The following is a 25,509-nucleotide window of genomic DNA, read 5'->3' on the forward strand; positions in this document are numbered from 1 at the left end:
CTCTTAGTTGAGAGTTTAGATCTTGTAAAGCTATAATCTGTTGCTGTCCTGGCTTTGTAGGATGAGGAGCTGTAGTTGCCAGTAAAGCTCCATTTGGAGACTGTAATATTATAGTATTTGGTGGTAGTTGAAAGCAAGTGACAACACCATTAGGTTGGACAGCTTGAATTATCTGTGGAGCTGATGAACTTGAGCTGGCGGCTTGCTGCTGACAAGTAGATGCCATTAATACACCAGTATTACTGTTGGTAGCCTCAATAAAATCGTCTGCTTCACCAGACATTAATAAATCTTGATGTTCCGAAGATTCTACCTCTTCAATTAGATCGCTTTCTTCTAATTCATTCTCTTCTTGCTGTTCACTTTCTTCATATTCGTGAAAATCGCACGATTCATTTATTTCTCCCATCTCTTCAACATGCATTTCTTCCTCCTCCTCATCATCTTCATCGTCGTCGTACACTTCTTCTACATATTCTACCAGTCCAGATGAATTGTCACCATCCTCATTTGTTGTTAGCGGAGGTGACATTAATGCGGTCGAAACATTTGTTACTACTTCCGTGGGACAATGTGTGTCTACGGTTAAATCGTGCGGAAATTTTGGAGTCAATGCTATACCTTTTGGTATGCGGAATTTTTTTATTATTTCTTCGGTAGTAACTGCAGCCGAATTTCTATTCTCTAACTCGGTATTTGACATTTCTCTAATGATGATCGATTCATCACTACATCGCTTCTGTATCACTCCGCCTGGCTTAGTTGTAGTTGCTATAGAATGGTTGAGTGGATTGTGTTGGTTGCTGGTATTGATAGTCGTTAGACCCCCCACAATTTTGCGTGCTAGTAAGATCTGAACCGGTTGACAAGGATCTGATAGTTGAGTGGTTGATGGCGCCATTGTAGCTTCCACTTTTTTGATGCTGTTTATAACAATTGGAGATTTGTGGTTTTTCCTTGATATAGTTTTGATTACTTTTATGTTGTTGTTGTTGGCGCATATTATTGGAGTTGATGTTATTTCGTTGCTTATTGCGGTATTGTTGTTGGTGCTAAATGATTACGTAGGAAATGTAAAAAAAAACAAATATAAATACATATTTACATATATTATGTCATTGCTTAAGAAACGAAACACTAAAGGCCCAAATGCCGAAAATTAAAGAAAAAAACAATATATGTATGTATGTATATAAACTTTAAAAAAATCTAAAATGCTTTACAATGAATTACCTATAAATTCAAAACAAACTAAAAAAAAACATCAATCAAATACTATGGAAATTTTTCTCTGTTTTAATTTGTTTTTACTGTTTTAAATGTACATTAGGACGGGCACCACGTGATGGCCAAAATTGTTTTATTTACGAAAATCTATTTTTCTAGTTATTTGGGAACAAAAACCTCACGCACAAAATCAATATATTTTATAAATACGTACATATGTATATATTTTTTATGTTTTAATATTTTAAAAACTAAAAGATTAGTAAGTAGAATAAGAGAACTACTGGTTAGGTTAATATGTGTTGATATACATAATGGAAAAATCCTGCGCTAATCTAATACCTACAACAATCTTTATAGGGAATTAAAAATATTTAGTTATTTTTCTCTAGTGTTATAAATATCATAACTGTGCGTTATAGTTTTCAATTAGCTATTCGAATATCCTAAAAAGTGAACAAGTTATTGCCCTGATGTACATATACACAGGCATTTCAAATAATCTTCAGTTACATGTTCATACATACTTACATACATGTATGTATGAACATAGGAAACATCTATCTATGTATGTATGTATATTAAGTAAAAATATAAATATGTTCAACTATGAAATTTGGGCCTATAGTTTATTAAACGTATGTATTTATTAATTACTAGGTGGAATAACGGAAATAAATAGAAATAATAAATTAACACCTACAAATGCATTATTGTTCATAACAAAATCAGTAAATTGATCGACGAAACCAAAAGATGTATTCTTCTTGGTAATATTGTATTGTCTGGCTTGGGCCGCAGCTTTTTCTTGTTTGGCTAAGACTTCTTCATAGAAAATTTTCACTGGATCTATAGTTGCCGTAGTTGTTGAATTTGCGTATTCATTGTTGCTACTACTTTTACTATTAATACATTTTGCATTTACTGATGATGGCGACGTCGCAAGTGATGCTGAAGTGGAGGATAATGAGGATGATGTTTTTGTGGTGTTTGTGTTTGTGGTATTGTTATTGTTATTATTAGTGTGTGATATTGATAGTAAGAATGATGTTGATAAATTTGAATTTTCATTCATTTGGGAAGGCTTAACAAATACATGGTCGCTGTTGGAGGACTTGGTGTTGAGTTCTTTAGAAAAATCTAATTATTTTCGGAATCCACATGATAAGGATGACGGAAAAACAAAAACGGAAAACCATAAGGAGAAATAAAACATGAAAATAAATAAAAGAAATTAGGAAAATAACATTGATTAGATTCTTTTACGTTTAGATAGATTTCAAAATTCTACATCATTTTTTATTTAATTTTATTTTTTTCAATATTATTAAAAAATGTAATGAGCGTGATATAAAATAAAATTTAAAGGAAACTAAATTTAATGATAATTGCATTCTTTCACGACTTTCAGATAAACATACACATATGTATACATTACTGTTAAAAATTTCCAAACATTTTTATTGTACTTGGATAATATGAGTAATTTAATGATAACGAAATCAATGCAATCATCTTTATTTACAAAATAATAATATAATAAAAAAAGTCAAGAAATAAATAAATAATGAATAATAAATAACAATAAATTAAAAGTAATTGAAAAATAATAAAAATCCACATACCTTTTGTTTAAAAATGTAGTTTTTGTATTAAAATATGTAGTATGTATGTATATGGAATAATTTGGAATATTAAAACAAAAACTAGCTGCAGCAGCCAACGTGCAAATTTGAGAGGTGTGTGACAGAAAGAATGATAGTGTATGAAGAAATGATAAAAGGAACATTTTAGGTTTAATGAAATTGTTAAATATGACTCGGAAAATATAGGAAACACGGTTAAAATTATGGACCCTGGTGATACATGATTGATTCCCCACTTTAAAACAAATAATACTTTTCCCAAATAATTCATGTATGTATGTATTTAATTCCTTGATTGATCAAGATATGATTAAAGAGCTAACAGCACGGCTTCGTTGATATCGTAACTAATAACAATAATTGAGGATAATTATTTTATTTTATTTGTGGACATATGTGAATTTTTGATTGTTGTTTTTAAATGAAAAGAGAAAAAAGAATTAAAAAATAACAAAAATAAATTAAAATTTGTTTGTAAAATAAAAAAAATATTACTAATAAAAAAACGAAAAATAAATAATGCACGTAAAAAAAGAAGAAAATATAAAATCGTTTAAAAGCAAACAAAGCTAATTTTGTCATACTTTTTTCACAAGAAGACTAATTCAAATAAAATGCACAAAATTTTACAAAATATATAAATTGATTTTTTATGTTTGTAACAAAGTAATTATAAATATGTATGTATGAGTAGTAAGTAGGGTATAACTGTTTGCATTTTTTGTAAATATGCAAGCTCCAGTTCCAAAATCGTGTAAGGCATGGAAAAAAAACTAATGGCGTTTTCTTTTCTGACACAAAATGTTGCCAACATATTTTGTATCATTTATTAAAAAATGTTTTACATTTTAACAATCACAATAGAACAAAAACCATTACCATTTATGCAATTTTCTTTTATGTACCTTCTAAATGTTGTAAAACTATACATTTGGCTGTTTAAAAAGTGCTGCATTTCCAACCCTTTGATAAAATTGAGGGTGAAACGTGTAGCATATCTTCGGGGTTTTAGGGCAACATTACACGTTGTTGTTTTAGAAAAGAACACATAAAATGGTAAAAGGCAGAATAAAGGCATAATTTATGTTAGAAAAGAAAACGCTTGTAATGTTGTTATTTTGGCCTATAAGGCTTAATATTACATAAATGAATAAATAAATAAATAAAAAATGGTGGGTAATGATTTTGTAAGTTCGATTATACATATGTATAAAAAACCACAAAAAAATATGTTATTTCAATAAAAAAATCTTTAATAAGTTGAAATTTATTTAATTTATTTGGTGCGTGAACTTTTTTTACGATCACGATCATATTTGTTTCCATTCCCTACAAGATTTTGGAACTGGAGTATGTCAACAAAAAAATGATAACCCTAATGTATAGTAGTATAAAATTATAAGTTTTAAAATGTACGTATGTATGTATGTAAATTGTATTTTGTATTGAAATAAAGATTGTTAACATATTATGTGAGGGTAGTACATAGTATAAGAGAAAACTAAAAACGGAAGTGAATTATTTTTCAATGTTTACGGAAAAGTAGCAGCAACAATTAATCCGTTTTCAGAAGAAGTTACAATACGAAAAAAAATAAACGTAAAAATTGCATGTACATACTTATTTATATACACACATATGTTTCTAAACTACAAATAATGGTCATATAAATTTAAATACGCAAAATTGCATAATAACCAATAACCAATGAATGACCACAGTTAAAATAAAAATAAAATTAAATAGTCGAATAACTACATATACGTATGTTTGTATGTATGTATGTATATGAGTATAGTTATTCGCTAAATGTATTATATCGACTTTTGTTACTTCGACATGTTACTTCATTTGAATTGATCTTTCAAATAAAATATACATATACTTATAGTATGTATGTACCGAAATATAATAATCTAATTAAAGCGGTACTTCCTGGATCATTTGTGAAAAAAAAAAATAAATACTAAAACAAAAACTGAAACTGAAACATAAAACTATTATATTTTCTAACTACTCTCAATTAGTCGATCAATCAATAAAATAAGTTTACGGGCTCTACAGATTTTAGACAACAAATAGAGATTAATGAAAATATAGAGTCAATGTGTTACCTAATTTCTTTGGTTTCCAATAGTGAGGATGAATTAACATCACTCACAGCATTAATCATAGAAGTGGGCGAGAAAGGTAAATGATACATTGAGGTGGCAGCATCCAACGAATATGTGTCAGAACTTTTTATAAGTAATTCGTTTTTCAATTCCATAAATTGATGATGCGGAGCAGTTAACGATGGCAGCTGATGATGCGCTGTATGATGATGTTGGTGATGGTTATGGTTATGTTGAGCAGAAGGATTATTTTGGTGATGCGATTGATGATGGATAGTTTGATGCTGTCCGTTGGAGCTAACAGTTTGCTGATGATGTTGTGGATGCATCGAAGGATCAGAGGTGGTAGTTAAATGATTACTGTACGTATATTGTGGTGTTGTAGCTGACATACTGTATGGACAGAGTTCAATTTCATTAGGCTCGAGTTTATTAGCCGCTGCTTGATAGCTTTGGAGGCCGTCGGGTGTTAAAATTTGATAGCTTTGCACGGTACCAATAACATGCTGTTCGGTAGACGCATGACTAGGAACTGTTGGTGTGGGAGCTGAAGATGATATATACGCAACATTTTCAAGTTCGTAATGCTGCTGTATAGAATGACTAGATGCATTATTGTTATTTGTTTGTTGAGTCTGCGGTGAATTTGATTCCACTTTAACATGCGTTGGATGTGTGGTTACCAATGTTTGCTGTGTAGATTGCGTGGGTTGGGCCTGTAGAATTTGTTGTCGAGGTGCTGATGATGGCGGAGCCGTAGTATAAATTGTCTGTGTACCGTCTAAAGTTTGCAATGACTGCAACGGTACTAAATTCCCAGCTTGATCTTGAATCATTATACTTTGACCTTGCAACTGTTGTTGCAGCAGAGCTTGCTGTAAATCAATTTGATTCGAATAAATCAATGTAGTGGTTCCAGCAGCTGCTGGGGAATGATTTTGAGCAGCCACTGCAGAGTGTTGTGTTGGCTGATTATTCAAGACCCGTTGTTGCGTTTGCATTATACTTGACGTGGCACCTGGATTTGCTAAAGCCAATTGTGCACCACCGGGTAAAATCATTCCACTAAATTCTAGGGATGGTAACTGCTGTTGTTGTATTTGCTGCTGCTGTTGTTGTATTTGCTGCTGCTGCTGCTGTGGTTGAACGGCTTGTACAATATTTTGCTGTTGAATTTGTAAACTACATCCAGATTGATTAGAATCCGCGTTTTGCACTTCATCCAAGACACTATCAATTTGAGCCAAACGTTTTTGCACTGCAGCATCTTTATTAGGGCTGTGGGAAACCATAAGTTCATTATTGTTCATATTGGCCAATGTGTTGCGAGGTTTCCTTGCTCTTGGTGTTTTCACCGCTGAACTTCGTGATCTTTTAGCTGGAGGTGGAGTTTCGGCAATTTGAGAGTTATTTTTTACAGGTGTACCAGCGCCGCTATTGGCATTTGGATCTGGCAACGCCATATCACCATGTTTATCTTTCTTATGCATTTTCATTTTGTCCGGCCGGGAGAATTCTTTGTTACATATGGGACAAGCAAATATTTTACGATTATCTCCCTCATGGAAGAGATAGGCGTGACGTTGGAAACTGTATTTATTTTTAAATGTCTTATAAATATCGTTTTTAGCACATACCAAACAATACGAGACACCATCAATAATGTGTTCGTACCTTTGAATGTCTAAGCCTCTAACCGACATTTTTTCCAAATATTCACCCTGTTCATCAGCCGCTACTGAACGTGTTTTACGTTTACGTTTTTGTTTAACAGTAGGTAATGTGCCTCCACTCGGTATAGCTATGGTTTCGGTAATCGTTTGATTTGATTCCTTATCATGGTGAGTTATAGTTTGGTAAGTTATTCCTGGTTGCTGATCCTTTTGTGGAGAGTGTGAAACGTTCTGGAATTCCTCATAACTATCATCATCTAAACTCTGATCTTCATATTTGACAATCACTTCCTGCTGCTGAAGCTGCTGATGGGAATGCTGATGTTGTATGGCGTTTGTGTTTGTTGTTTGTATAATATGATTGTCATTTATTTCACTCTTTATTACTTCATATTCTCCACCCTCGAATTTAATGATTGTACTTCCGTTCGGGGCAACGTCGCCTTCATAGTTTTCATACACAATTGTCGTTGTCGGAGTCGGGTGTTGTGTAACTTCTTCTCTATTTGTTGGACTGGTTGTGGTGGTGGTAATATAGCGGTACTGAGATTGTGACGTCTGTGTTGTTGTCTCGTTGCTGCTGTTGTTGGCATTGGTCGATATTGTTGTTGACAATGGCGGCGGTGGCGACGTTGAAGATGTTGTGGTGAGCAGTAGGGGGGACGAACTAATAGTGGTGACCACATTGTCTTAATTTTTAAAAATTTGTTGTTTTAAAAATTAAATGTGTATTTTTAAAATAAATATAAAAGATTTGTTGAGAAAATCAAAATAAAATTAAATCCAAAAATTAAAAAATATTTTAACAAATAATAATATCGAACTGTATGTACTGTATGTATGTATAACAATAAAAAATTATTTCCATATTTGTTGTAGTTGCAATAGTTTACTAAAAATAAAAACTACAATAAAAAAATTATAATTAAATTAAAAATATTTTATAGTTTACAGAGTCTTTAATAGCGATCATTTCTCGCTGTCATTGTAATACCAATGAACACAATAATGTACGCATGTATTTAGAACGCAAAATCTCATAAAGAATTCGGTCCATTTAACTAAGCCTACATTATTACAATTTAAAAACTAATAAATAAACTACTTACTATATACATACGTATATACGTACATATGTATGTATGTATTAAAAAAGAATATTTTATAACAAATTAAAAATACAAACAAAAAAAAATAAAAAAAAAAAAATAAAAAAAAAAAAATAATAATAATTTGAAACAATAAAATTGCCTTTCAATATTTTCAAAAACTCGAATACAAAAAATACGTCTTTCTAACTTTTACAGGTTCCATTTCTATGTGTGGTGAATTTTCATTAGTATACACACATACTACATACATACATACATATGTATGTATAGTATGTATCTAAGGATGTTTGTACATTATTTATCTGTATGTACAAATGCATACATATTTTGTTTATAAAGAATTTATAAAATAATTGTTGATAATAATTTTGTGCATTTTATAAAGAATATCTTTATTTTGAATATTATGAAGGAAGTTCCAAAGGATGTAATAACTACAACTATACTCAGTTGTTCTTGGATTGATTTAAATCATAAACAAGTATAATCAGCTGCTTTGTTTGTAGTTCAGAATAATTGCTTGAATTTTGCGATAAAATAAATAAAAACAAATTGTATTTTAAAAACAACAAAATGCGCACATAAACATTATTCGAAAAAGGATAAACAAGTAAGGTGAGTAAGTACTGGAGATGTGTAGGGAGTGTGTTGTAGTAGAATAAGGGGAAATGATAATACACCAAAATTATAGAAAATGGATATGGATATATGGGTATGGAGATGGAGATGGGTATGTGTGTATGTAAATGTTAAAAAAAATCATAATGGTTAATGAAAAGTGCTTCTAGTTTTAATGTCAGAGGATGAAAATAATTTGGCAAAATTCTAGAAAAATTTAAACAAACCAAAAATGACAAACTAAAACTAAATAAACTTCAAAAAAATAAATTAGTAAAATAGGATTAGATTATACATATAAACAACAAAAACATACAAATTGATTTTTATATTAAAAATAATAATGAGTTGTGATGAGTTAAAAAAAAAAAAATAATAATAATATACATATATATATAGTAGTATATAAAAACCAAAAGCAACAATAAATTATGAAGTAGACCAATTAACAACAAAACTTTTGTTTAGTATTAAATAATCAAGTAACACTTACCGTGATTATCATGAGATTGCGATGATGGTTGTTGCTGCTGTTGGTATCGATGTTGTGTATCACAAATAATTTCCGATTTGTACTGATAAACAGCGCCGTCAGTTGTTGTAGCCGTTATGGGACTAGATGCTGTATGTGTGGTAGGACTTAAAGTCGTTGTTGGAGCTTGCATTGTAATATACTGGGGCTGATGATGAGATGGAATGCCATTCAATGTAGTAGCGGCTGGCAACATGGTTGCATAAACTATCGTTTGTTCGGTTTGATTTTGACTAGAAATTACAGTTTCTGTCGATACACCTTCTGTGCCAACGACGTCAGCGTCTGTAGAAGATCCCGGAGAGGAGCAAGCAATAGTATTAGTTGTATTAACACTTGATAATGTGGTCATTGGTGTTGTTTGTTGTTGTTGTATTTTTGGTATTCTTCCTTCGAATTTACGCTGTTGTTGCATAAACTGCAATGACGGATGTTCACTTTTCGTTAGCGTGGCAATATGCTTTAGAGTAGTATCTGGAAATTTCAATTAATTATATAATTAATTACATTTGTTTGAGGCATATAGTTTATTCAGAGATTGTAAAGAAAGATTGCAATAGGACACATTTTAACGAAAATATCTAATATACAGTACATACTAGTAATTTTTTTTAATTTGTGGGTAATAATATTATAAAGTATCTTGAATAAGAACTTTGACTACATATAAGAAATATGTAAACAAATTAAATAAATTCCTTTTTTATTGGGACTTATTTAATTTCACTTCCTTTCTTCCAGTACTGTATATACAAATTAGTAGACAATTCAAATGCAAATGTGTCCTTTTAATATATTTTATTAATTTGTTAAATTTTTTAAAATAAACTACACTAAGTAAATGAACTATTATAATACAGGCCATTATTACAACTTGCTGATATAGTTAAATTTACCTTTAAGGGAACCTTTTTCTATTGCTTAAAGTTACCTTTAACTATAACGGCAAGTTGTAATAATGGCCCCCTAAGTGTATAAACAGAACTCCAATGATATTTAAAATTTTAAACATAGTTGATATATGTAGATATTTTTGGCAATTTTCCCATTGCAATTCTTTATACACAATAAGATAATAAAAACTTAAATTGTTAATACATAAATGTAGGTAGGTATTAGTTAAGCTACAATAAATATAGTATTAGTTTTTTAACGGAAAAAGGAAAAGTATCAAAAGTTTAACTTAATGAAAAAAGACATACATGGCGAATAAACGAATATGTGTTCTTTAAAAATGAGCAATGAAATGACGTAAAGGTAGGTGGTTAATTACATAGGGATTTGAGTATTTAGTGGTGTAAAATGGGTGGTGGGTAGGTTGATTTTTTTTTTTTTTTTGGTGATGATGTGATATAAAAGCGATTCAGATTCAAAATAAAAACACATAAAGTCCAATCACATAATGAAAGCTTTAAAGCTCTCACCTCCTCCGGCATTACCAGTTACTGTTGTTTGTGATATTGGGGTTGTTGATCTATTTAATGTTGGACTGTCTGAAGTTAAAGAATTTCTATCATCGCCTTTCTTTTTTTTAACTGGAGTTTTACGAGGTGTTTTCGTAATATTAATTTTTGAATTGGATCTGTTACCACGTCCAGACTTAGTTGTTGCTGTTGACGATGTCGACGAGGCCGGTGATATGGAACGGTCATCTTTCGATTTATCTTTGCCTCGAGAATTGCGCCCTTTACTGCTATTTCGCGAGTTAGTTCGTCGTTTGCTGGCCAACCAATCATCATCATATTCAGCATCAGTTTTACGCTTATTTTTACGTTTGTTAAAGTTACGATCATCTTCATCATCCTCATCTAATTAAAGTAAAAAAAGATCACACTCTATTCTAAAGTTTTCGACAGCGATTCCTATACCTGTACCATCATCTATATAAGCTAAAAGTTCTTTCTTTGTTTTTAGAACTGCAGGACCTTCAATACACCTATTTCCTTCGTTTTCATCGCCCACAATAGCAGGTTCTTCCTCTTCGGCATCTAATGTTAATACGCTTTCTTTCAGCACCGCCTTTATGTCGTCAGGTATATTTGGGTTTTGCTGAATCTCATCTAAATCCAAATCTGGGTTTCGTTCTTTAAACGATTTTGTTTTAGTTGGATTGCATTGTTTTTTCATTCTATTCAAGACATGTAAAGGTAAATCATCCTCAGCACCCCTATTACTATAGGGGTACATGGGGCATTGAAATAGTAGAGAAAACAAACAAACAGATAGTTAACAATCAAGTAATATATTGAGAATGTGATTCTAAATACTTTTTATTGCACATGACATCTAAATGCGAAGGTAAAGGAGCGGGTACTATTGCATTAGGAGGATCCTCCGGGTGTAGACCTAAATCTGTGCCTTCAAGCCAGGCTTGATATCGTTCTGGTTGAAAACGTTTTACAAAAGTGTCCATAGAAATCTTAACCATATCGTTGCTACAAAAACATGTGTCATACACAATTAGATTTAATTAAGAATTTGTTTGACAAAATAATGAAATGAATCAAGTACCTGCAGGTACATTGTGTGGCACGTTTGCCATATTCTATCCAACGTTCCATGGCAAAATTAGTTGATTCAGCACAATTAAAACCGTGATTAAAACCCGCATGATAACCAAAGGGAAATGTTATCATTATCTCCCCCGACTCTTGTGTAATCTACAATCACAAAACAAAAAATTGTCGATGAAAAAATTGTCTTGAAAATGTCTATCTCTCCTGTAACACGTGACTCACCTTATTTACAGGGACGTCATGTTGTTTTAATATTTGTGGGCTTATTAAAGTCATCTTATGTCGCAAGTAAGCATTACAGTTTTTATAACTGGCAGGAAAATACTGATTGGCAACCTTTTCTAATTTGCGGCCATATTCAGGTGGCACTGCATACCAAGTTTTCGGAGCACCAAAGTGCAAATAATTTATCGAATATAAATCCATATCTTCTGTATGCCAAGCAAATGTAGTTTTCCACATACCAAAATAAAGGTAAGCTGTATTTACACCGTCAATTTGAATACCATAATCTTCGTTGACGTAATCGAGTATGGTTCCCAAACGGTTAATATTCCAACTCTATGCCAAAGAATTTGAATAAGATTCATATATTAAAATCAAACACACTGGTCTGTCTGATCGGAAAGAAAGGGAAGTAAAAATCAAAGGTTTACTTTTTGCAAAACATTTTGTCAATCCTAAGCTTTGCCTTTTATGTTATGTTTATGTTTCTTACTTATTAGCAGGGCTGAAGCTTACATAATGAGCATATTACAACCTTCGTTTATAATTTCATTTAAGAAAATGGTACTTTTGAGTTTATATACACCCCACCCCACTCATCGGATAATGGTTTGTAGATCGCCATATTTTATACATATTTAGAGTCCTTATAAAAATTAAAGACGATCTAGCAATGTCGGTTCTCAGTCATTATACACGTAATACATGTTTTAGTATTATTTAAGACAATATTGATTGACAATTCACAAAGTAATCCTCTGATATTACAAACACCCTCATATTGTATTGTATTTTAACTTACACATTGATCTGGATCTGTAATGCTACCACTAACATCGGCTCCATATATTGGAGCCACATAAGTTATATTTTTCCAATATTTTCTTTCTAAGTCTTCGTAATCAAAATGTTTAGGTGTCTGATATCGCTCTGTGCTGGCCAATTCAGAGAATTGTTTAACAGTCAATGGCTTCTTCTGTATATTAATTTGTTGATACAGTCCCTGTTTGCCCGTTACAACTTGGCAAATGGGAGCCGGTATTGTTATCTTTAGAGCGTCTAAGTCATTGTAACCTGATTTTCGGGGAACCCATTCAGGCGGCGGTACTACTTTAGCCAAACCAGCCTTATGGGCTCCTTGAGATTCCATGTAAGCTACATATTTAGGAAAATCTTTAAATTCTTCCCATGTTGGACGAAATACCATAATACGCGCTATATCTGCAGACATTTTTCTTATTTACGATTACTTTTACCAACCAATCGCAATTCTATTACAACGGAATTATAATGTAATATGTATTTATTACTTCATATGTTTAATCTGCAATAAAGGAAGAATTATAGAAATATTCTTATTTTGAATCATGTTTCAATCATAGAGCCCTTTATTTTCTGCAATTTTTCATTTTCAAATTTCAACTACCCAATAAATGATAGAAAATAGAAGAAAATACACAGTCAGAAACATTTGTACACCATTTGTATTGGTTATTTTAACATAATAATGTCTAGTCATTTTGTAATATAAAATATACATACATACATGAATACATGTACATATATACATACATACATACAGCATGTAACTTAAAAAAGCAGCAGCTGTCTTTCAAAGGTATTACAATACATATCCTATGAGGAACAGCTGTATTATAAGGAAATTTTTATAATCTCGAAGTATGTAGATATTAAACATGGGAATGCAACAAAATGTAGAAATAAAAACACTTTAGGTAAAATAACTAAATAATATGAGTTATGAGGAAAATTGCTTGTAATACAATAATAATAATAATAATCTTTAATAGGGACGATCACTTCCTACTAAGAGAAATGTTGTAAACTTGTTCATAAACATGATATTTTGTTGGGACTTTCAGTGGATGATAATTTGAAAAATGGAGTACATACTTTCATAATACATAGTATGTACATATGTACATATATATTACAAAATAATAGTAATATCTCTTGGGAAGGATAATAGGGACATAGTATTCAAATCCAAATTTTTGATTTATTTTATTGGATAAATTTTTTGGAAAAAAATATTCTTTAATTAAATTAAGAGAGCTGACAATCTATCAGAAAATGTATTCAAATCAAAAAATGTTTTAAAAATAAAATTTTTATCTAGATAAGATATCGCAAAATGTGAAAGAAATTATAAAACATCAGCATTTTGTATTTCAAATATGTATATGTACTTAGAAATTTACTGTGATCATCACCAACTAGTTAAAAGAATTAGGCCCTAATTTTGTAAAGCACAGTAAAAACAAAATTCCACACATTTCAAAAATTTGATTTTTGCTTTATGTACAAATTCTGAACCAAACAAGCGCACCTTTCACAATTTGAAAATTTTGTATATAAAACAAAAACAAATTTTTAAAATGTGTGGAATTTTGTTTTAGCTATGCTTTGGTGATTGGTATTTGCAATACAATATATTGGTGACGAGAACTGGAATACTGGTTCGATAATAGAAAGACTTGTTTGTATCTGGCGAAAATTGTTTCTATAATACCCAAGAAACAAGAAATTTTAGCCAATATAGTTTTCAACTAAAATTACCATTTTTTAGGATGAAATATTATAAACGTGAACGTTTTTGCAGAATAGCGATTCCCAGCATTCCGCTAAAACTGTGAATTCATTTCAACAGCACAAAATCTATACATTACTCCATTACATGGATTTTGTGCTTTCAAATCCTATTAATTAAATGTGGGAGAAACAGAATCATACAATTGGATGAACCAAATCACAAAAATTAACATGAATTGTGGAATAAACTTAAAGTTACTTGGTCTTCCATATCACACGGAAATTGTGAGTTCTGTGAGAATAAAAGCGATTTTCGTCAGATATGAAAATAATAAATAAATTCGATGGCATTTTTAAACAAAAATATAAAATTTCTATATAATTGTCCCTTTTATTTTTTCCAGGCGTATTAGTTTTTCTAGAGCATTTGGAGATTTTTTAATATTTGAAATTTTTGACCGTACATATTATTTATTCCAACATTGTATATTCATTAAATTTTCCAAATTTTATTTCAACTGAAGTAGAAATAGGTTTGTATATGATTAGATCCGTATATTAAAGATACATAGACATTTATTTACATACATATGTATATTCATATACCTATTTGTCTTAAATGTAAATAATAGTTTTGTATATATGTAATTGCCCATATATCCTCAATTTTCGGATCCAATTATATGTACAAATATAGGACCCACATATTTTGTATGTGGGTATTAAGAATATTCAATATTTGGAAAGATTTTTTTGTGAAGATGTTATATATAGAAAGAAATTTAAATGTCGTAAAATACTTTTTTTCATTTAAATTTTTGTGAATGATTCATTTGAAAAGATTGACAAAAAATCTTAATATTAATCACCAAAAAAAAAAAATCAAGAGAAAATGGAGGATTTTTCATTTAACCGTTAAATAACAGAAAAAATACACATCAACATATACAAATTGTATATTATACATAGATACATACACAAGTACATATGTATGAATGTATGTATCTATGTATGTGCATTATATTATTAAAAGTATAATTTGCTACGCAGAAAACTGTACCCAACCACCCGTTCGGTCACAGAGCAGAACAACAAAAAGAAAACACACACATATGCCTATATTTCTATATATAATACACACACACACATACACATACGTATTCATGTATGTATTTGTTTGTTTGTATGTGTGAGTGAGTGAGTGAGTGAGTGTACATAAAATAAAAACACAAAAGGAAACGAAACAAAATAATTCGCATATGCTAAGAGCAGAAAAAAAGAAACTAATGCAAAAACAGGACATGAAAACAAGGATACAACAAAAAGTATACAAAGAAGAAAAGAAAAGAAGACAGAATAAAGATAATGTTGAACACAGAGTACTCAGATAATAAATATATATAAGATTCAGTGTTACCACCATTTTTATTGCATTTGAAAATTTTAATTTTCATAATTCATCGCTTTAGTTATGAAACAAATAATTTCCTTCCAAATGATTTAAACAATTTGACAATATTGTCTGTCAGAAATGGTGACAACACTTAATATAATAAATTAATAAATAGTGAATAAAAAATATGTAAGTACATACTAATTTAGCAAAGCGACTATTTTAGGAAAATCTGTTAGTAATAAATAATAATTGATATACATATTTGTACATTTAAAAAAAAAAAATTAATAATCACTCACAACTTGTAGTTTGGGAACGTTCTATATCCTTAGGAAATATTTGTTTGCATTAAATATGTAGTTGATTTATCCAGTTTATGTATTTAATGATTGCACGCAAATTATTAATTTTTGTTTTAATTATTTTACAGTTTTTCTCTCTTTTCTTTCAAATATATGTAAATATTTATGAGAAATACACAGAAATCGGCATGTTCCATGAATTTGGCAGTGCTTTAAGAATGACAACCATTTCCAAAACCTTTACACGGTTATAACAAAGGATTTTGCACTATTTTTTTTGTTTTGTTTTTTTTTTTACTTATTGCACAACTATAGATGTAATTATTCGAAAATATAGTAATTGAATAATATTTTACTAATATTCTTTTATTATGTTGTTTTTGTATCTTTGGTATATTTTTAGTTTTGTTCGTTGTTTAATTTATATGTTGTCCTGCAACATTTTAGAAAAATTATAATGTCGAATCCTTTTTTGTATGTATATCGTACTTTTTTATGTATAAAATGACTAAGAGAATATTGTATAATGCGCACTTCAGAATAAAAAAAAACATCAAGACACGTTTGACAGTCAAAATAATATAGTATTCTTTCTTGCGATACGTGTAGCGAAGCTACGTGCCTGAGATCTGAGAGTAAACTAAAATTTAAAATCCTAGCGTCACATTAGAAGAGTGTGTGTTTCAACGAAGAATAAACTAAAAAGGAATTCGAATAAACAGTCACGCACACACAAATACTACATTGGCTTGTTTTCGTATATACATACAGTATTATGTTCTCTTTTTTAAACTCTGAATACAGGATATATGCGTTTATGGTCATTATCCTTTTTGGTTTTTGTAAAACTGAACACAGTATATCTAACTATATGTATGTATGTATGTATGTAGAGAAAAAAATAATAGCTTATACGAGTAAAACAATGTTGACAAATATGAACAAAAAGGACTTTTTGTTATAATGACTGACTTTTTTTTTGTAAGAAATAAAAAGTTCTATAATGAAAACCATTACTGACTGCCTCTTAAAACAATTTTTGTTGAAAACTGTTAGACATAGACAAATTGGGCGTAATTCTTAATTTTTTAATAGTAATTCTCTGGTTTTTATAAAAACCTCGAATTCATTTATCAAAACTTTTTTTTATAAAAAAAAATTTGATTTTTTTGTTAAAACTCGATTTTTAAAATGGTTTTTATAAAAAAAAAATAAAATTTTAGGAAATCTTATTTTTTTATAAATTCTTTAGTTTTTCGTCCAAAGTATACTTTCAGATAAAGATTGAAATTTTGTTTGTATTTTTAAATTTTTTTGATTAAAAAAATTGTATTTGTGAAAAAAATATGGAATACCGGAACTAAAGCGGATATAGATGAATAGACGGAATTGGATATATATCCGTTTCAAAACGATCTAGAATATATGTAATGAAAAATGTTGATTTTACAAACAGAATGACACACTTATATATGTAAATATTCTATAATGTTTGTTTAATTTGTCACTAACACTACATTCCTGTTTGGAAATTCATCAGTGCACTGCATCTGATCTGAAGAAAGCTGGTGCTCATTTGTAGCCTTGTCAATCATTTGTATTTGCATATCAAACGCTTCAGTGATGCATATCAGAACAGTGTTGAGTTTCCGAAAAGGAACTATCATCTCAAATCTATACATGTTATACAGTGCTCATTGCCAGTAAGTCTTTTTCATTTCTCTATCATCAATTGAACATTTTCATTTTAAAACATTTTGCTTCAATAAAAAGTTTAGAGATTTCTATATGTATTTCGATTTATAACTTTTCATTACCGAAAGATTTTGTAATTTCACATACATATCTAGAGCTCGATCAACATTTTGATGATGCAAGTCGCATGATTATGACGTTAAACAAGTATTAATCTCAAGATGTTAGAATTAATATATCCATTGTTTCTCAGAAGAACAATTATAATTTTAAAACTTAAACTATTTAATTGTTAGTATAATTTAAAGAGTACTATCTGGTGATATCTCTGTTATGTAATTTTTGATCAGTGCGCAATCCAGAGTTAATTATTGTACGTTTTTGAACAAAAATATAAGTGCATATTATGATATATAACAAATTTGATACAGGTAAGGTCCGATGTTAATATCAGGTCGATTATTGTTGATCCACCCTGTAACTAGCAACATTTCTTTGATTTCTTTTCTTACTAGCTGTTATTGTGACAAAAACATGTAAAATATTTGCTCAAAGTACTCGTTTGTTAAATAGAGACTGATAATGAGACTACTTTCAAAGTACTTGGCTCATATGTAATACTTCAACTAAATATAAACGTTGAAACAAATGTAAAAAACAAAAAACTTACGTTTTTTCATCAAAAAATTAATTTCATAATACATGTAACTTCTACTGCCACTTTTCTCCCTTTCTTGATTTGTGGTCAACCAAATAATTGTTTATAAAAGTCTGCAAGTTGCAACGAAAGCTGCACATTATCATAAACAAGCACAGACTCAAAACAGGATCAAGCCTTTATACATACATACATATATATGTATATTAAATGTATGTATATATATATATTTAGGAAACAATCACTTAAAGCACAACATGTTTTCAAGAAGTGTTGCCGTTTGGTTACAGTTGTTACATTTTTCATAACTTTTAAACATGTATTAAATAAAATTCAGTTTGGTGCCTCTTCTTCGTAACTTTTTATAATCCTAGATAATTACATTGTTTTGAATACATAGTTCCAAAATAAACTTATCATATTTTTATGTTCTACACCACCATAGTGGGGAGGATATTATATTAGTCTATTATAAAACAAGTATGTTTTCGTAGAAATTAATACATTCTCTACAGATTGTAAAACACTTTTATTTTATCTTAAAAATATTTAAATTTTACTTCTCTTAATCAAATTAATAGTACATAGTTAAATTTACATTCAATTCATATGGTTGGTGGATGATTGATATGTTAAAATAATCCAATAAGTGTTTTTATATTGAATTTGTTTTAAAGTGTCCAATCCAAAAAAATTATTTGGTTTGATTTAGTAAATATTTATATTCAAATTTTCCAGCGAAAATCGGTTTCAAGACCGATTTCATCTGATTTCGATATAAAGTTTTTCATTTCATCAATATTTAAGATATTCGTTGAGGTCTGCATATAATAAGCACTTCAATTGTATTTTATATTTGGGAATATAAAATGGGGGTTTCCAGTACTTGAATTCAATGTATTGACTACTTTGGACCAGTTATTACACATTCTATGTGTAACCTATGTAGGATCAATTGACTGACATCTTGCTTAGGACACGCACATTTTAAAATTACGTAGTCACGTATGTAGCTATTTATGTAACTAAACGATAGGTAAAATTACTTGTTCGGGACAGTCAACCAGAACTGCTGGGTACATATACAGATATGTATATTAAAGCATGAGCTTCCGCTATGAGCCATATACATACATACATATGTCCATAAGAAACAAGCCGCTAGGACTTATATGCTCATTAACGACTGGACATTAGCATGACCCCATATACATACATACATATATGGAAAAAGAAAACAATTTTAAATGTTTAGTTTTTTGCGACGATTTCGAAAAATGTTTGTCGAAAAGATTCTCGTTACCCGATTGGCCCCAATTTATCATCAGTTAGTTTTATATAATACATACATACATATATAATGAACAAAATAATACCCATCCAAAGCAAATCTATTTGTTAATGTCAGATCTAGTGAAAATATAATGCATGCTAACCAGATACCGAAAGTAACAGGTCCAGTTTAATTTCAGTGGGTAATTGACACCATTTATCAGTTAAAAGTAATTTGTTGTATTTACTATATATGAGGCTATCAGTGCAAAAGTGGTGTAACTCCAAAATATTTATTTAGTGGTATATTCAACTTACACCACTTTTGCTACATTACTTTTTTATATTATGCTCTGTGCAATAACGATTTTTTCAGCTGTATCTGCTTCACTTTTGAACAGTGTATCCGACATTGGATGGGAAAGATGGGAAAAGTTCGTAGCTAACAATGGCCAGTTTATGTAGAAATTCAGTGCAGATATTATTTGTTTTCTATGTAAAAATTAAGCTTGTGTGCACTGTAAATCGAAAAAGCCTAATTGAAGTGCTACCCTAATGTACATACATCACTTATCAAAATAAAAGAGAGAAAAACAGAGAGAATGAGAAAAATGAGAGTTTTGCTTATATTTTCCATTTACACTAAACGCCAAAGAAGAATAATAAGGACAAAAATAGTAATAAAAGGACACAGACTGCGTTTTTATTTGCAGCTTATACAAATACAAGAAATGTTTTACCGTTAATAAATGGCAGACAAAAACACTAGATATACATACATACATACATACATAGGTCTATATATATAATTCAAATATCACTGAATTATGACCGCTGACAAAAACAATGTAATGTTGCTTAGCTTTCAATAAAAACCTAGGTATGTACTAGTATGTACATTAGGCCGGGTCGATTTGTATGGATGATCAAAAAATAAAAAATCGTATAGCAGAAACGCAATATACGGAAAAGGGTTTCTTGGGGAAAATTTCTTAGAATTTTCCGTAGAATGCGTTTATGCTATACGATTTTTCATGAAAAAAATCGACCCGCCCTAATGTACATATTATTTCTTTGTTATTAACTTTAAACCAGTAGCAATACGATAAAAGGATGACACATAAAAAAAACACTTTTTATAGCCAATTTATACAAGAAATCGAAAACAAAATAGTCGTTTGATCGGTCAGTAGTCGGCTGATAGGTGAGCATAATCTTATTTCCGATCCGATTTTCAACTTTTTAACCATGAAAAACTTTATAACTACTATAAATTCATATAACGAATATAAATGCAAATTTGTCGATTCTGTTCAAATTTCATATTTTATTATACATAGATTAATCGTTAATTACAATAAAGCTGTAATAATCTGTATATCGCAAAACGAACAATACAATACGATGATTCTACATAATATTAATAAAAAATGCGTAGGCAAAATATGGCGTTTTCCCATTAACTTTTTAATATTTTGTTTTAACATAAACATTGACAGTGTATGTACTCGTATATATGTAAATATCGAGGGGCTATATTCAAAATCCTCTATCTTAGAAAACACAAGTTTTCAGCAGATCAAAAAAACAGTTTATTTCGCTTATTTATATAAAAAATATTAAATACTTTCTTCTGCAATATATTTTTAAGGCCGCTACTAAATTCCACATATGATTTAATTTAAAAATTTTGAATTATTGGAAAATTCATTAAAGATATAGATAGGATTTTTTTTACAAAAATATTAATTTTGTATTAATAAAACTAATAGATAAAGGGTTTTGCATTGTAAGAAATACATTTAAAATTTAATTTAATTTGATCAGATTCGTAATCGTAATTCGAAATTAGATAAATGTCAATAAAAATTGCAAAAAAGTATAAGGCTTTCTTTAAAATGTACTCGCATAACTCATATATAGCTTGTTTGCTAAATATTTTGCCATCGAAATATCATTTTCATAAAAATCTAAGATAGAGGATGTTGAATATTGTCCCTCAATATGTACATGCATACTATGTAAAATAAAAATAAATATGTAAATATATTTTCATTATTCTTTCGATACAAATGTAAAGTTTTATATATTTATTTCACCACTGAAAAGTTCGTTATTTTAAATTAACATTTATTTCTTAGTATATACATACATATATATGTATTTACACATGAATGTATGTATTTCTTCATAATTTTGTATGTATGTATGTAATCGTAGCGTATAGTATAACTTGTCTTTTTTACTCATAACAAATGTATCCTTCTTTTCAGCGTTTTTCATGCCAAAGGACAATAACATTGTATAGCTAGTATTTGTTGTACAAAAAAGCTACAGAAGGGAGGAATAGATGAAAAAGCAACAAAACATGCGTCCCCTTTTATTTTATTATTATTTTTACCGCCGCTTTTTATTTATTATATTGTTACTATTTCACAAAGTAAAATAAATATAATATGTGTATGTATATGTGATACACACACACACACACACATCCATATACAAATACATATAAAAGTATAAATATTTCATGAATACTGCGCACGCTCTAAAATCCTTCGTATCTATGTGAATGTAACTATAAAGTACTTTATAATAATATACGTATTTATCACACGAATGTAGTGATGTATGTGTGTATTTTTACACATCTGTATAAGTGAATACCGCTATGTATGTGTCTGCATCAGAGTGAATAATAAATAAATCCATACATTCGTTTCGTCTTCCTGTTACCGAAGTAGCAACGGCGCGCCGATGATATTGAATAGGAATAACAGAATAAGTATAACACAAATATATTCATATGAATACCCAGTAAATATTATCCAACGACTTGCCTAAATTTGTGCCCTGATAGGCTAGTAGATAGTGTGCTCGACTATTAATTGCGGGTTCGATTCCCGCCAGAGACTCTGGGTGTAGCTGCAGACAAGCAAAACGCTTCGCAGTTTGTGTTTGTTTTTTAAAAATTCGAAATTAAATTCGTTAATTCGAAGTTATGTTCGAAAAATGTTTAATGATGTTAAAATAATCTCTAGATCATGCATAACCCTGATGAAAATGCAATATTATGTTCGAAAAATCGAAATTAAATTCGAAAATTCGAACTTATATTCAAACATTTTAGAAAGCTGTTAAAATAATCTTCAAGTCAGGAGGATTCTTAGTTTCATTTGTGGCCAATTTTTTACATTTTCCAATTTTGAAAAAATACATTGAAAAGTATTTTTTTCCGAATATATCGAGGGCTTATATTCAAATAGTGCTATCAAAAATTTGTCATCTGTCATTTTAATTAAAAAAAATATATATTTTTAATATTGTGCTATCTAACATACAAGTTATTTTGTTAGTAAAAAAGTGCTATCTACATAAGAAATATTTGTGTATATAATAAAATAATAAAAGTAGTTTTTTATAAAAAATAAAATTAGATGACGACACTAGAAATCCTACAATTGAAATGTCTTGAGAAAGTAAGCTGTCTACACACTTTCTTAAAACCACGAATTTCTTCACGTATGAAGAACTAACTACATTTGTCCTATTCAACTAAGCAATTGGAAGTACTTACAAGAATTCAAGCCTGTTATTCCGAAATAATATCATTATTTTTATGATAATTTAAAACATGCGGGTAAAGATTAATTCTTTGTTGCATTTCAAAATGGTTTAATATAAAATTAACTAACTATTATTTCAAATTCTTTTAACACGATAACGTGTTTCTTAATATTTTATTTATTCATTATTTTCTTTAAAAAATAACAAATTATTTTATTAAAAACACGTGTTACTTACATAAAAACCTCAAAGTTTTAATTAAAGCTCATTTTTATTTTTGTTCAAATAGTGCTATCTGCTTATTTCACTGCTAGAATCGATAAAACTTCAACTTGTAAAAACTGCTATCTAACATATAAGAGCGAATATCAGGAATTAATAAAACATTACGAAAAAACTCAAATGGCGCCACTGTGCGTCGGTACGGATTTTGACCGAATACGGCAAAAAAAAAAATGTTTAGTGGGTACATACATACATATGTATGTATCTATGTATGTACGAAAGTTTTACACGACCGCTAAACAACAACATTTGATGATTTTAAGTCTCAAATCTTAATTTTAAGTTTTTTTATTTGCAGTTATGTACATAATATACATACACAAACATATTATACTAACAGGACACGATTAGAATTTAATATTTTACTAAAAGTACTATGTACTATAGAGAAGGTTTTTTTTAAAAAAAATCTGTAGACAATATTTTCCTTATGCTACAAAAATATTTAAGTGAAAAGCTTAGAACGGGCACGCATTCTGTACGACAGAGTTTTAACAAAATTCAACAACTGCCTAGTTATAATTGATGGAACATATGTATGTAAAATAGACCTCAACATTTTATGCAAAAAGAGGATAAATTTGGTAAAAAAACAAGTAAGGAAGTATGGTCGGTCAAGCCCGACCATATAATACCCTACACTAAGTAAAAGAGCAAGAACATTTTTCTTTTAAAATTTCAATAATTTATATTTTTGAGTGATTTTCGGAAGTGGGCCTTATATGGGGGCTATGACCAATTATGGACCGATCGCCATGATATTAGGTCGTGTGATTTATGCGATTTATGCAGTGATCGCAAAGTGATTTTCGGAAGCGGGTCTATATGGGAGCTATGACTAATTATGGACCGATCGTAACAAAATTTGGTGACATGAATTTTGTGTATATAAAACTTATTTGGAGCGGAATTTGTGGAGATACATATATAAATTAAACATTTATGACCGATAAAGTCCAATTTCGGGAGGACATTTGTATGGGAGCTAGGTTTCAATAGGCTTGGTCCTTGAGCCGAAAAAATACTATGTACCAAATTTGATCGAAATATCTTCAAATTTGCGACCTGTGCTCTGCGCACAGAAAGTGATTCTAAGTCGATCGGTATACTTTAAGGTGGGTGTTAGACTAATATTTTTGGGCGTTACAAACATCTGCACAAACGCATTATACCCTCCCCACTATGGTGGCGTAGGGTATAAAAAGCAATGGTTTGCAAGCAATTTGTAGTTGTGGTCTGAAGAGCATCCCTTTTGTCACTTCTTCAACTATGACTTCGGATATTTATATAAAAGAATATCTACAGATAGATGTTTGCTGTCTCCTATTAGATTTCACTACTCTTCAGCAAAGTTTTAGCACAATTATGTTCACTGTCATTATTCAACGTAATAGAAAAATATATGAACCTATCCCTTATTAAAACCAGCTTCGGGAAATTGAACAATATTGGTCTATTGTCAAAGGAAAGTTAAAACTGAGTGGTAATGTTGTTCTTGGCAATACAAATTTGTTAGCGATTTGGAATAAGTATTCTTTTAGCTTTTCTTAAACATTAATAAATGAGTATCAATTTGTGGTTCAATAGTTTTCAATCGGTCTTTTTGTAACATAGATATTAAAAACATTTATGCGACCGTATTTTATGTGAACAATGCTTTGTGTACTTTATTTAAATCGTTTGGAGGCATAAACTTTCCATTATTCCTTGTAGGTGTAAATTTTGTTTTTATTTCGCCCCCTTAAAAACAGCATGAACCTAAAAATGGTAACAAGTTTCTTACTTAGCAATGAATACCTCTAACTGCCATAAGTCACCACAATAAATATTAACGATGTTTGATATAAAACCATTTTTATATTGGAAAAAGATCTTTTTGTTAAAAAATAAAGTAAAAAAAGTACGTTTTGTTAAAAATTAAACTAAGAAGTACGTTTTTATGCGTGTTTTTTTGTAACGATAATATTTTTAATGAATGTTTTTAATTATGATCTAATATGCAAATAAATTACACATTGAAATTAAATATATTAGTTTTCTCGTTTTATACTAGTGTTGTAGGTTTTGTTAAGTTGTAGGTTTTGTAAAAGCACCAAAAAACAATTTGTCAAAAAAATG

The 25,509-nt window shown here is 29.7% G+C and overlaps 1 protein-coding gene across 3 annotated transcripts in view; it reads right to left on the reverse strand.

Moving 5' to 3' along the window:
- Positions 1-612: 612 nt before the first annotated feature.
- The window catches only part of LOC135962181 (probable lysine-specific demethylase 4B), a 42,492-nt gene continuing 17,595 nt past the window's right edge, over positions 613-25,509 (reverse strand). The window contains exons 2-11 of one of the 3 annotated variants that reach the window (XM_065513957.1): positions 12,466-12,987; positions 11,661-11,999; positions 11,434-11,582; positions 11,190-11,357; positions 10,791-11,050; positions 10,347-10,730; positions 8,884-9,396; positions 4,988-7,349; positions 2,853-3,220; positions 2,231-2,367 (exon numbers count right to left, since the gene is read on the reverse strand). In XM_065513957.1, coding sequence (XP_065370029.1) covers positions 3,184-3,220; positions 4,988-7,349; positions 8,884-9,396; positions 10,347-10,730; positions 10,791-11,050; positions 11,190-11,357; positions 11,434-11,582; positions 11,661-11,999; positions 12,466-12,894 — 4,641 coding nt within the window. In that variant the 5' untranslated portion in view covers positions 12,895-12,987 and the 3' untranslated portion in view covers positions 2,231-2,367; positions 2,853-3,183. Of the gene's footprint in view, positions 1,053-1,930; positions 2,368-2,852; positions 3,221-4,987; positions 7,350-8,883; positions 9,397-10,346; positions 10,731-10,790; positions 11,051-11,189; positions 11,358-11,433; positions 11,583-11,660; positions 12,000-12,465; positions 12,988-25,509 lie in introns of those variants that run through there. The other 2 variants (XM_065513958.1, XM_065513959.1) reach the window with 2 other exon arrangements.

The sequence above is a fragment of the Calliphora vicina genome, chromosome 5 (assembly GCF_958450345.1).
Source record: "Calliphora vicina chromosome 5, idCalVici1.1, whole genome shotgun sequence".
Classification (NCBI taxonomy): domain Eukaryota; kingdom Metazoa; phylum Arthropoda; class Insecta; order Diptera; family Calliphoridae; genus Calliphora; species Calliphora vicina.